The 12,568-nt window shown below is 43.7% G+C and overlaps 2 protein-coding genes across 3 annotated transcripts in view; both read left to right on the forward strand.

Annotated features, from left to right (window-relative positions):
* Hgsnat (Heparan-alpha-glucosaminide N-acetyltransferase) overlaps window positions 1–3,089 on the forward strand; it is a 29,461-nt gene extending 26,372 nt beyond the window's left edge. For both annotated transcript variants that reach the window (XM_071586355.1, XM_071586356.1), the window contains one exon: window positions 2,649–3,089. In XM_071586355.1, the coding sequence (XP_071442456.1) occupies window positions 2,649–2,836 (188 nt within the window). In that variant the 3' untranslated portion in view covers window positions 2,837–3,089. The remainder of the gene's footprint in view (window positions 1–2,648) is intronic.
* Window positions 3,090–6,425: 3,336 nt separating this feature from the next.
* Window positions 6,426–7,229, forward strand: LOC139689329 (uncharacterized). Its single transcript, XM_071586413.1, has one exon. It carries the CDS (start codon window positions 6,426–6,428, stop codon window positions 7,227–7,229), a length of 804 nt encoding a protein of 267 aa, XP_071442514.1.
* The last annotated feature ends 5,339 nt before the right edge of the window (window positions 7,230–12,568 follow it).

The following is a 12,568-nucleotide window of genomic DNA, read 5'->3' on the forward strand; positions in this document are numbered from 1 at the left end:
CTTGCTAAAATCATTGAATCAGTTGTATTTACCCAAATCCTGGACTATTTTGAATCTTTAAATCTATTTACACCAACTCAGTTTGGTTTCAGACCCAACAAAGCTGCAACTCAAGCTGTTGAATATGTTATAAAGCAAATAATTAAGGCTTTTGAAGTTAATCATTGTTTGGCTCTCTCAGTATGTGACCTCTCTTCAGCTTTTGACTGTGTTAATCACACAATTCTCTTAAATAAGTTGAAATATTATGGTTTTAAGGATACTGAACTAAAATTTATTTCTTCCTACTTATCCGATTGTAAGCAGTCAGTAAATGGTTATGTAAATGGTAAGCAGTCAAAACCATTAAATATTAAATATGGTGTGCCTCAGGGCTCTGTGCTAGGACCTCTTTTATTTCTGGTCATGATTAATGACTTGTGCCCCAATATGATTACTGATTGTGTCCTCTCCGCGGATGATACTACTTTCCTACATAGTTCCCCCCATCATTCTGATGCAATGAATAGAGTCCTATTATACTTAAAAAGGCAGTGGATTGGTTTTCTGCCAACAATCTCCATATGAATCCCGATAAAACTCAGCATCTTCTATGTACACTAAAATGTGCTACACCGGATACTGCCCCTGTGAAACTGCTGGGATTTTATTTAGACTCCAAGTTAACATGGAATGCTCATATTCTACACATTAGGAAGAAACTTGCGCGAGCCTTATTTCTGCTCAGGAAATTGAAATTATATGTGAGTAAGGACTACTTAATTAATGCCTCCTATGCATTCTTTCACTCACATATTAATTATGGCATTAGACTTTGGGGGCATGCATCTGATATTAAGCTAATCTTTGTGATGCAGAAAAAGGCAGTCTGTACGATATCTAATTCATGTCCACTTGAACACTGTAGACCTCTCTTTTTAAATTTAAAAATTATGACTATCTACAATTTATATATATTCTATTCATTAGTTCATGTAAAAGAAAATACGAGTATGTACTCCACTAGGGCTGACGTTCACAGCCATAACACCAGAGCAAAGTCTAATATGGATTTTCCATACTGTAGGCTAGATAGGACTTACAAAGTTGAAGATCTACCTATCAAATTGTTTAATATGCTTCCAAAATCTGTAAAGTCAGCCCGCAATGTAGTGTTCCGTAGGGTGCTGCGTGATTGGCTTACCTCCAATCCTTTATACTCAATGGAGGAGTATTATGAGCTCGACTTTACTAGCTAAAATTATAAGGTCTAGCGTGAGTAGAATACTAGGTGTATGTATGCAAATATTTTCAAATAAGTATTTTATGTGATTGTAAATTGTGCTGTATACTATATTATCTATGAACAACTGTATGTTCCTAAATGATGACATCTACCTTATGTGAATATAAGATGAATAAAGTATATTATTATTATTAATAGACCTCTGATGATGTAAAATGCTTCCCCCAACAGTGTTTATTCACATGGAGGAACCAGAAAAAGCCACATGGGTTAGCTCTGGAATATAGGGAGGCTGAGGAATATGCTTTACATTGAGAGACATGCTTTTTGTGAGACAATCAACATTGCATGGTGTATTTCATGAAACCTGCTGTGCACCAGCAAGTTTCATGTACAATAATAATTCTTCTGTTACCAATGTCTAAGTGACTTCCAATGAAATTTTCAATATTTCTGATAGTGCTCTTAACACCATTTTGTCGATGTTTACTTCAATGATGAGCAGTGGCTAAAGCTTAGGCCATTGAATTCCATCACACATTATTTCCGTTGAATTGATTGTCACACATTATTAAACATTTTATAGCTCATATATAGGAAAGAACATACTCCCTTAAAACCTCCCATAGGATTATGTGGGCCTCGACTGGTGATTTGTTTAGGTGGAAGCCAGCCAGATTTTAATACAGCTTTGCATATTACTTCCATCATTGCCATAGGCCACCTGAACATGTTTCATCTTTCAATGGCTGTCACTGATGCAATACTGGAGTCCTTTTAATGATACTTGTAACTTATATACATTACACAGCAAGATATATGGAAATGAAAAATTTTCACCGTAAATTATTTTAATAAAAAAATTATGATCATTCTTTGATGAAAGAAGACACTTTGCTTTTCCACATTTTATGTTTTATTTTATGACCTAAGTTTTGTTACAACATAACATCTGCAAGTCATTTAGTGCGTAAATGTGACATCTTTTTAAGTGGAAAAGTAAAGTGTGTTCTTTCATCGTGAATTTTCCCACCAAGTCTTGCCAGAAACTATATTATTGATCATTCTTTATTGGGCAGATCTAGTATGTTATAGTAATACTGAGAAACATCTGGCTTCTAGTTGGAATATAAGAAGGGGTTACCATATTATTCATGTCAACATTGTACATTTTGTTCCAAATCTCATATTATTGATTGACTCAATTGAAACTGGCCAATATTTTCCTATATGTATGTGGAATTTTTAATAAACAACCTACAGAGAGAGGATTTAGTAATTCAATGGATCTACAATTAGTAAAATACATTTATAATTTACATATCATTCTTCTAATGATTGCACAAAAGTTTTTGGTGGCTGTACTCAATGATTTCTTGCCTCGTACATTCATGTGTGATTTCGCCTATTCCATTTTTTTCAGGAATGAATGCAACAATAATGTATGTTGGCCATTCACTTGCTTATGATTTGTTTCCTTGGCATTGGAAATTTCCTGGAATACCCATGAACACCCATTTCATAAGCACTATTGAAGCATTGTGGGGTACAGGCTTGTGGGTGGTCATTGCCTTACTGCTCTACCGGAACAAGTTCTTCCTTTCCATTTAGCTCATCGCCACATGAGGAGAGATTCCGGAGAATTTTTGCGATGTGAAGAGGAAATGTTTATTTCAATTTTGTTTTGCTAATCTTTTCCAATGAAAACTTGCATTTATTATTGGAAAACCAGGTGGTGTATGTACTTAGTATTTTTCATTGTGATATCAGAATTGCAAAAACCTAAAAGATGTAAATATGTGCATATAAATATGTAAATTTGCCTAGCATTCTAGGAGCTAATTGCTAATTTTTTAAAGTTGCATTTTTGACACTTATGATATTTTTTAGATAAAAAATAAATATTCATATTTTAATTTCATGTTTCATATATTTTTAAAAATACCTTTTTGACCTGGCAAAGAAAATTAAGTTATTCTGAATATTATATGTACAATATTTTCTATGACCTCAGTTTTATAATAAAATTGTCTGCATGGTATTTTAACCATCACTGTTTGGTAATTGGTGATGGCTTTTATAATTGATACTGAAATTTTTTTATGGCTTAGTTTTCTAAGGAGACTAGCCAACCAACTGAGAATTTTGGAAAAAGTGGTCATTTTCATTAGTTAAACCCAATTTGTTCTGTATTTATTTTGTTTCTCAGTAGCAGAAACTAACCAAAATGACAACCTTGACGGATGAGGGTATAGCTCATTTATATTATGTAGATGTAAGCCCTTAATGTAGAATTCAATGGTTTGGGGCCTCCACTTTCCTTGAAAGTTTGAGCACACTGAAAAATAATGGTTATTTTATTGTAAATAATCAATTATATACTTCTAAATAACAAGAAAGGAATCCCTTCTGTTGGTGATACTTTGTGTAAATTACAATCAAATATTATGCCTTGAGAAGATTCTGTCTGAGATAGTGGTGACAGGCAACAGGAAGCTTATAAATATGAATGTCCGTTCCCTCCTTCCTCAACTTCTACTGTAATTTTACCTTACCTTGCACCTTACACATAGGGTGGGGTGAGGAATCAAATTTTTGGATCAAAATTAACATTTTTGTGGAAGAGTTAGGGGTTGAAACTCACTTTGATCTGTGATGCTGAAGCTTTGAGTTTCTGTAATCCATCTCAGGAAGGACCATGCATATGATTCCTGTTTTTGCAAATCGAGCATAGAACTGTTTCACATCTGATTTTTTTGGCCCACTCCAGCTTACAACTCAAATGGTGATTCTTTTAGTCCACTTCAATCCACCAATTAGCATTGGCCACTGCTCTCTACAGAGATATGCATAATGCTTTTGATGTATCATTGCGTGCATATTTGTAATAATTTTGAAGAGATCTATTCCATAAAATGTTTGCCAATCATAAAATTATTACTACTGTCCATTGGAAAACATCAGGCGCTTGAAATCTTGTCTCTTCATACCATATTTGAAATTATTCCTCAAAAGGAATTCCCACTGTTTGAATATTGTATAAACATATTTTATACCATCATGCACTGGTTCCCCTTATCACTTAAATTGTTTCTTGGAGCATTTGCTTTTTGAAATTTTTATCCTGACACTAGTGTTCTCTAACAGTCTCACATGTCCACAAATTCTGAATAGGGGAACAAGACTACGATCCAAATGGCAACTTGCAATTTAGTCTGTCAACCTGCTGTTTAGTGATGACAAACTGACCACAAAATACCTAGGGAATCTCATAATTGGCTGAAACTTTCACATTTCATCAGGGCTTAATCAGGTGTACTGTAGCGATTTTGTAAGTTTTGTTTGGTGGCTTTATGCTCAGAAAAGTGTTGTTATTTCAGTTTTGATTTTTCCAGCATGTTGTAAGCATTTCTGTAAAATGCCTCCAAAAGTATGCTGAACTCCAAAGCACAGCCCAGACTGACATGTGAAAATTTGGATTGTCACTTTCTGTTTTCAAGATGGTGGAAAGAATTAACCAGATTCCCTCATTAATTAACCCCATTCAAAAGGCATCATTTTCACCCAAGTGGGGAGTCATACACATTGAAGGAAACTGAGCCAGAGTTGGATATCTAGAAAGAATTGGAAAAGGAAATGGAAAGAAAATAAACGGCACAGGATTGATTGGAAAAAGATGGCAGGTAATGAAGACTGGAATGTTAGAAACCATGAAGACAACTGCAGCTCAAAGGAAACCATGGAGCACAGACAAAGTACTGGCCCTACCAAAATACCTGTAGAAGAGAAAAAAATGCTAAAACTCAAGAACTGAGGATGGGCATGTGCTGCTGAAATTTGGGAAATGAAATCAGTGGAGCAGTAAGAGGACTGAATGAAAACCCATGAATAGGTGTTGGGACCTTTTCGATGGAAAAGTTGAAACAGCTCACAGGGCTGTGAGAAACCTTTTCAATGAGTAAAGAGCAAATATAAATGCTATTCGGGAAAGCAAAGACGGCATTCTCACTGGAGAGGAAGGCAATGTAAAGAAATGGAAAGAGTACATTGAGATTTTCGGTTTGAAAAGAAATGTACAAAGGAACAACGTAATAAGAGGAAAATGCTCATGATGATGAGTAAGGAGATCATATCATTAAGTCAATATTTGACATGGCAGTTGAGGGCAAGGAAGTCAACTTTGATAGATGAAATACTCTTAGAAGTAATTAAATTCAGTATGTAAGATTCTAAAACAGCTATTAAACTTAATATGTGATTTGTATATGAATGGAGGTACAGGTATTGGCTCCAAGAAGAACATAATTGTCCTTATACCAAGAAAGAAAGGGGGAGAGAAAATCAGCATTATGACTTATCAATAGAAGATTCTGGCAATATTAATATACCAAATAATGGAGATGAGCACAGAAGAGTAACTAATTGAGGAAAGGTTTGGAAGAAGTTCAGTAACATGAGACGCTACTCTTGCCATCAGACGTATTGCAGAGAAGAGGATACAGAAACCTCTGCAGCAATCATTGATATGGTGAAAGGTTTTGACAATGTGGACTTGAATAGAATGCTATGACTCTAAAGAAATTAGAATAAAATACAAGACATTCACTATGTAAAACCATAAACTCTGTGATCAACCCTAAGTTCGATTCGGTAGGTGATGGTAGAGTTGACAGTACTAAGCCCGATGGCATGTGAAATTTGCACATCAGGGTAAGGGGGCCAGTTCCTTTCCCTGAGCCGGTTATTTTTTCCCAGGAAGATCTGGTACCCAAAAAATCACAAAGCTGGGGTTGAGCTGAGGGTGCCCAGGGAGGCTTTGTATTTGTAGCGGCCATGACGAGCCGGCGCGCCACTAGCCGCTCAGTTCGCTCGAGGCCCGCGAGAGGCCACCGGACGCCCGAGGGGCGACCGGAAGATAGTTCCGGCGTGCGCCGTGAAAGTGAAGAGGGAGGTCGCCTCGATAAAGGGAGAGAGTCTGCTACCGGACTTTGGCGACGGGAGATTGCATATAGGGCAGCCGAGCGGCCATTTTTGTGTACCATGCACCTGTGCAAATAAACGGATACGGGTGTAAAACGTGTGGGAGCTTTATTTCAACCCCCACTCTCTCCCCGGTCAACAACGCGCTATAAAGTGGTGACCCCGACGTGATCGCAGTTTTTTTTACGGGGAGTTAGTTTTTGTGAACCACGTGCTCGCGATGGAATCTCCAGCGGGAGCCGTCGCGGGGGAGGATTCCGGTGTTAGTGTGAATCGTGTGGCGTTGAAACTGCCGGCATTTTGGCCTGATAGACCAGCGCTATGGTTCGCGCAGCTTGAAATACAGTTCAGCCTCGCGGGCATTACGAGAGATGCCACTAAGTTTATGTACGCGGTGTCCCAGTTAGACAGTAGGTACGCCGTTGAGGTAGAAGATGTTATCACAAATCCCCCGTTGACCGACAAGTACGCAAAATTGAAGGCGGAGATTCTTCTCCGACTTTCCGCGTCTCAGGAAACCCGGATCCGGCAATTGTTGGAACATGAGGAGATCGGAGACCGGAAACCCTCCCAGTTCCTGCGCCATCTTCGGACGCTCGCCGGCTCATCCGTCACGGACGACTTCCTACGGTCGCTGTGGCTGGGTCGGCTACCGTCCAGCCATCAGACCATCTTAGCGACACAGGCCGGAGTGGAGCTAAACAGCGTCGCCCAACTGGCGGACAAAATCCACGAGGTGTCTCACCAGCCGCGCGTGGCCAGCACGGCGATGGCGCCGGACGTAGAGGCGCTCACGAGGAGGGTGGATGAGCTTACGCGGCAAGTGTCTTCCCTTACCAAATCCCTGGCAGAGGGGAATTCCCGGTCCCGACCCACGTCGCGCCGCAGTAATTCGAGGGGTAGGGGCCGTTCGGCCTCCCGCCATCCCACATGGTGCTGGTACCACGACCGATTCGGCCCGAAGGCGACGAAGTGCAGGGAGCCGTGTACATACGACGCGGAAAACTCGGGGGGCGATCGCTGATGGCGGCCAGCGACAAGTGCCCCGGCCCCTGCCGTCTCTTCGTCACCGACGCCCGGACAAAAGTCCAGTTTCTAGTGGACACGGGGTCGGACTTGTGTGTCTTCCCGCGCGCCCGTGTGAAAGGTAAGCCCGCGGCGAACGGGTCCACCATTAAAACGTACGGGTGGATGGTGTTGTCCCTTAATTTAGGCCTCCGTCGCGCATTTGAGTGGCGTTTTATCATCGCTGACGTTGACAGGCCCATTATCGGGGCAGATTGTTTGGCATTCCACGGGTTGCTGGTCGACATACGTCACCGGCGTCTTCTTGACGGTGTGACGTCGTTATCAGTTGCCGGCCGCGCTGTAGATAGTGTTGTACATAGCGTATGTGATAAATTTAAGTTTATAGGTGATGAGTGCCCATTTTTCTCCTTGTTACGGGAATATCCCGATATTACGCGTCCCGCAGGTGTGCCAAAAAGACGCAAACACGCGATAGAGCATCACATTCGGACCACGCCCGGCCCGCAAGTGACGAGCCGGCCCCGGAGGTTGGCCCCCGCCATGCTTCGTATCGCCAAGAGCGAATTCGAGGGTATGGTCCAGATGGGCGTTGCAAGGCGCTCGGACAGCGCCTGGTCCTCCCCACTCCATATGGTGCCCAAAGGTGTGGGAGCATGGCGGCCGTGCGGAGATTATCGGGCCCTCAACGCGAGGACGATTCCCGATCGGTATCCGGTGCCGCACATTGAGGACTTTTCCCTTTCACTGCACGGGAAGGAAATTTTCTCCACAATTGATCTGGTGCGAGCTTATAATCAGATTCCGGTAAGCGAGTGTGATGTTCCAAAAACGGCAATAACAACGCCTTTTGGGCTTTTTGAATTCCCGGTGATGACCTTTGGGCTATGCAACGCAGCGCAAACCTTTCAACGGTTTTTAGACGAAGTGCTGCGGGGACTTGATTTCGCATACGCGTACATAGACGATATCTTAATCGCTTCGTCCTCCGCGGAGGAGCACAAACACCATTTACGCCAGGTTTTCGCGCGGTTGAACGAGTACGGACTAGTTCTCAACCCCAATAAATGTGTGTTTGGAAAGAAGCAAGTGTGTTTTTTAGGATATTTGGTGTCGGGAGAAGGCACAAAACCTTTACCGGAGAAAGTGGAAGCCATCCAACGATTCCCCAAGCCCGTGGTTATCAAAGAGCTAAGGCGTTTCCTTGGCATGGTGAACTTTTACAGGCGCTTTGTGCCTGGAGCCGCCAACCTGCAAGCCCCCCTAAGCGCATTGTTGTGCGGTCCGAAAGTGAAGGGAAACGCGAAAATATGTTGGACGCCCGCTTCCGAGAGCGCCCTCTCTCGGTGCAAGGAGTCGCTCGCACAGGCCGCGCTCCTCGCACACCCGGACCCGGCCGCTCGCCTGGCTGTGGTGGCGGACGCTTCTGCAGACGCCATCGGCGCCGTTCTCCAGCAGAGCACCCAAGGGGGATGGCAGCCCTTAGCCTTTTTCTCCAAAACATTAAATACCACGGAGAGGAAATACAGCGCGTATGATAGGGAGTTATTGGCGTTATACAGGGCGGTCCAACGTTTCCGCCACATGGTTGAAGGTCGACAGTTCGTCCTCTTCACGGACCATAAGCCATTAGTGTTCGCATTCCGACAAAAGACGGATAAATGCACGCCTAGGAGGTTTCGGTGGCTGGATTATATTTCGCAGTTCACTACGGACATTCTCCACGTGTCGGGCAGGGAGAATGTCGTCGCAGACGCGTTGTCTCGGTGTGCGGAAGTGTCGGATCCCGTCAGTCACCAAATATTAGCCAAGGCACAGGAGGCGGATCCGGAAGTGAAAACGTTCCTTAAATCCGATTCCGCGTTAAAGTTGCATAAAGTGAACATCCCCGGTTGTGACGCCAATATTTACTGTGACCTGTCTACGCAGACAGCCCGCCCCTTCGTCCCGGCGCCCATGCGGAAACAAGTTTTCCTTTCCCTCCACAATCTATCCCACCCCGGGGTGAGAGCCTCGGCGAGGCTAGTGTCATCCCGTTTTGTGTGGCCGGCGGTAAAGAAGGACTGTCGGCAGTGGGCGAAGGAGTGTATCCCGTGCCAACGAGGCAAGGTGACGCGGCACGTAATGTCGCCTGTGGGTACCTTCCCACTACCTGGCTCGCGATTTGAGCATGTGCACGTCGATTTGGTGGGTCCCCTCCCTTCGTCCCAGGGGTTCCGCTATTGCTTGACATGTGTTGACAGGTACACACGCTGGTTGGAGGCCATCCCCATCCCAGACATAACCGCGGAAACCGTGGCACGAGCCTTTTTCGCGGGATGGATGGCGCGTTTTGGGACGCCTCTGCGTGTGACCACCGACCAGGGGAGGCAATTTGAGAGCCACCTCTTCCACCAGCTAGCGCAGATGACAGGAGTCACGCATTTGCGAACAGTCGCATACAATCCAGCCGCCAACGGGATGGTGGAGCGAGCGCATCGCCAGCTGAAGGCAGCCATCCGCTGCCATTCCACGGACTCGTGGGTGGACGTCCTCCCGTCCGTTTTATTGGGACTCCGGGCAGCGTGGAAGGAAGATCTCGGCGCGACCGCCGCCGACCTGGTGTATGGAGCATCACTACGGCTCCCGGGAGAATTCCTCTCCCCATCACCGGAGACACACCCCGAGGACCCCACCAGTTTTGTGACACAGCTGCGGGCCCACATTCGGAAGCTCAGCCCGCACCCTGCATCTCGCCACGGAGGTCGACGGACATTCGTCTTCCAGGACCTTCCGACGGCCTCGCAGGTATTCGTGCGGAACGACGCGGTCCGCGGAGCTCTACAGCCACCATACGACGGACCTTTTGCGGTCCTACAGAGGGGGGAGAAGAACTTCCTGCTGCGGCGAGGCAACCGTGACGTGCGGGTAGCAATAGACAGGCTGAAGCCAGCCTACGTGGCCGCAGACGATCCGGAGAGGACCCCTCCCATGGGGGAGACGCAGGGAGCACCCCCAGCCGCCGAGGAACGAGGCGCACCCGAGGTGGCGCCCAAGGAGGATGGAAGGAAGACACGCGCCGGGCGGCACGTGCACTTTCCACAGCACCTCCAGGACTTCGTGCACTAATAATTTTTTTTTCTCTTTCTCTCCCTCCCATGCGGTGCGTTACTACCGGGGGGGTGATGTAGCGGCCATGACGAGCCGGCGCGCCACTAGCCGCTCAGTTCGCTCGAGGCCCGCGAGAGGCCACCGGACGCCCGAGGGGCGACCGGAAGATAGTTCCGGCGTGCGCCGTGAAAGTGAAGAGGGAGGTCGCCTCGATAAAGGGAGAGAGTCTGCTACCGGACTTTGGCGACGGGAGATTGCATATAGGGCAGCCGAGCGGCCATTTTTGTGTACCATGCACGTGTGCAAATAAACGGATACGGGTGTAAAACGTGTGGGAGCTTTATTTCAACCCCCACTCTCTCCCCGGTCAACAACGCGCTATATATTGAACCTGGACTCTCCGGTCAGTAGTTCAACGCTCAACCCCTCTACTACAGCGACCCTTTATTCCCTATATACACTGCATTATTTTAATTGGGTTTATGTAACGAAAATTGATCTGTATCAGCGATATTTTGTCAATATTCGTTCTTCGCCAATCATTTGTGTTTTTGCTAAAGGCATGATATAATTTTCTCATAATACATTTTGCTATTCACTTCATAATATATCTGCGTAATTGAAAAACTGTCCTTCCACCCTTATGGAAATAGCTGAAAAACGAAAAAATGTGCCTTCCACTGCTACAAATTCGAATCAATGATAAGATATTAAAAAGGAGTTTGTTTCCTAATCATGGTCACTTGTTTTTTAAAAAGTATTTTGATTCACTCGAATTAAAATCCATATAATTCGCGCCCATTTCCATTATCCCTATTTTTCGATTATCCATATTTCATATAAAGTAAATTTACTTTTGCTCTTGACACTTGTAATTAGTCTTGGGGGCTGTTCTTCCCTACAATTAGCAGTTAGTTATGTGAATTTAAATTATTCAGGACGACATTGTCATACTAGGTTCTTGTTTTAAATGAAATATTAAATTTTTATTTTAAATATTTGGTGCTGTACTTAAATGCTATTTATCAGGACACTTTTCAATACAACACAAAGTATTTCGAGGGGGCTATTACGAACAAGAAAGTGGAGTCACTCCGCCAGGCAGAGTTTACTACGGTCACACTTAAAAACTCCGCCTGCTATATTACGAGTTAGCGGGCTGGAATCCCAACTCCGTCACTTTGATAACTGCAGGGGTCGGAGTTTTATCTGTAACTGGAAGCTTCGTATACATGACAATTATACCGTTCATGCGGCCCGAAAATTATATAAGCCAATTGTGACTAGACATACAATTAGCAGACGAAACGGTGTGCGGGAACTTCTCAAGAAATAGGTTTATTCATATTTATTATTTATGACAACGAATACCAAATTAACATGCGTAAAATTGTTGATTAATGAATGCGGTAGAGGAAAGAGTAAAATGATCAGACGAGAAAGAAAATATATATACGAGTGTGTGTATATATATGTGTGTGTGTGTATATATATATATATATACACACATACGCCCAGACCGCTAACTTCTCTCCGAAATTTTCAGTCTTGAAGAAGGCCTCTGAGCAGGTCGAAAGCTCAAAATATTTACAATGTGAGTGTCCTTTTAAGTGGTACTATTTTATTTGTGTTCTATTTTGCCGTACAAATAAATAAATATATATATATATAATATATACATATATATACATACATATATATATATATATATATATATATATATATATATATATATATATATATATATATATATATATATATATATATATATATAGGACAGCAACAAACAGTATAGAAACATAAAAATATCACTCACACGTTATTTCTTAATCATTTCGACGGAATTCTGCTCCGTCTTCATCGGAAGATATACAAGTAATGACTGCTGAATCGTAGAGGTGAGGGCTGCGAGGTTAATCACGTGACCGTCCTCGCAGACGTCATAAATTTTGCCAGAAAGCTTAGATGGCGACATTTCTGGGCGATGCAACCCGCCACTCTTCAATCCCCCTCACACATACACAGCGCCCTCACTGAGTTCCGGCCGCCTTCCCACCTTGAACCTCCACCGCTCCCTCCAAATCACCCGGTCGAAATCTTTATCAATCTTCTCATGTCCAAAACATCTAGTCCTTTTTTCCTTAAATCTCTAAACCCGAAACCTCATCTCTCCCCGGCCGAAGTAGCTGAGTTAAAAAAACTCACACGCAACCCCAACCTAGTCATCACTTCTGTCGACAAAGGTTC

Source organism: Hetaerina americana, unplaced genomic scaffold (assembly GCF_022747635.1).
Source record: "Hetaerina americana unplaced genomic scaffold, ioHetAmer1.1.p SCAF_22, whole genome shotgun sequence".
In the NCBI taxonomy this organism is placed as follows: domain Eukaryota; kingdom Metazoa; phylum Arthropoda; class Insecta; order Odonata; family Calopterygidae; genus Hetaerina; species Hetaerina americana.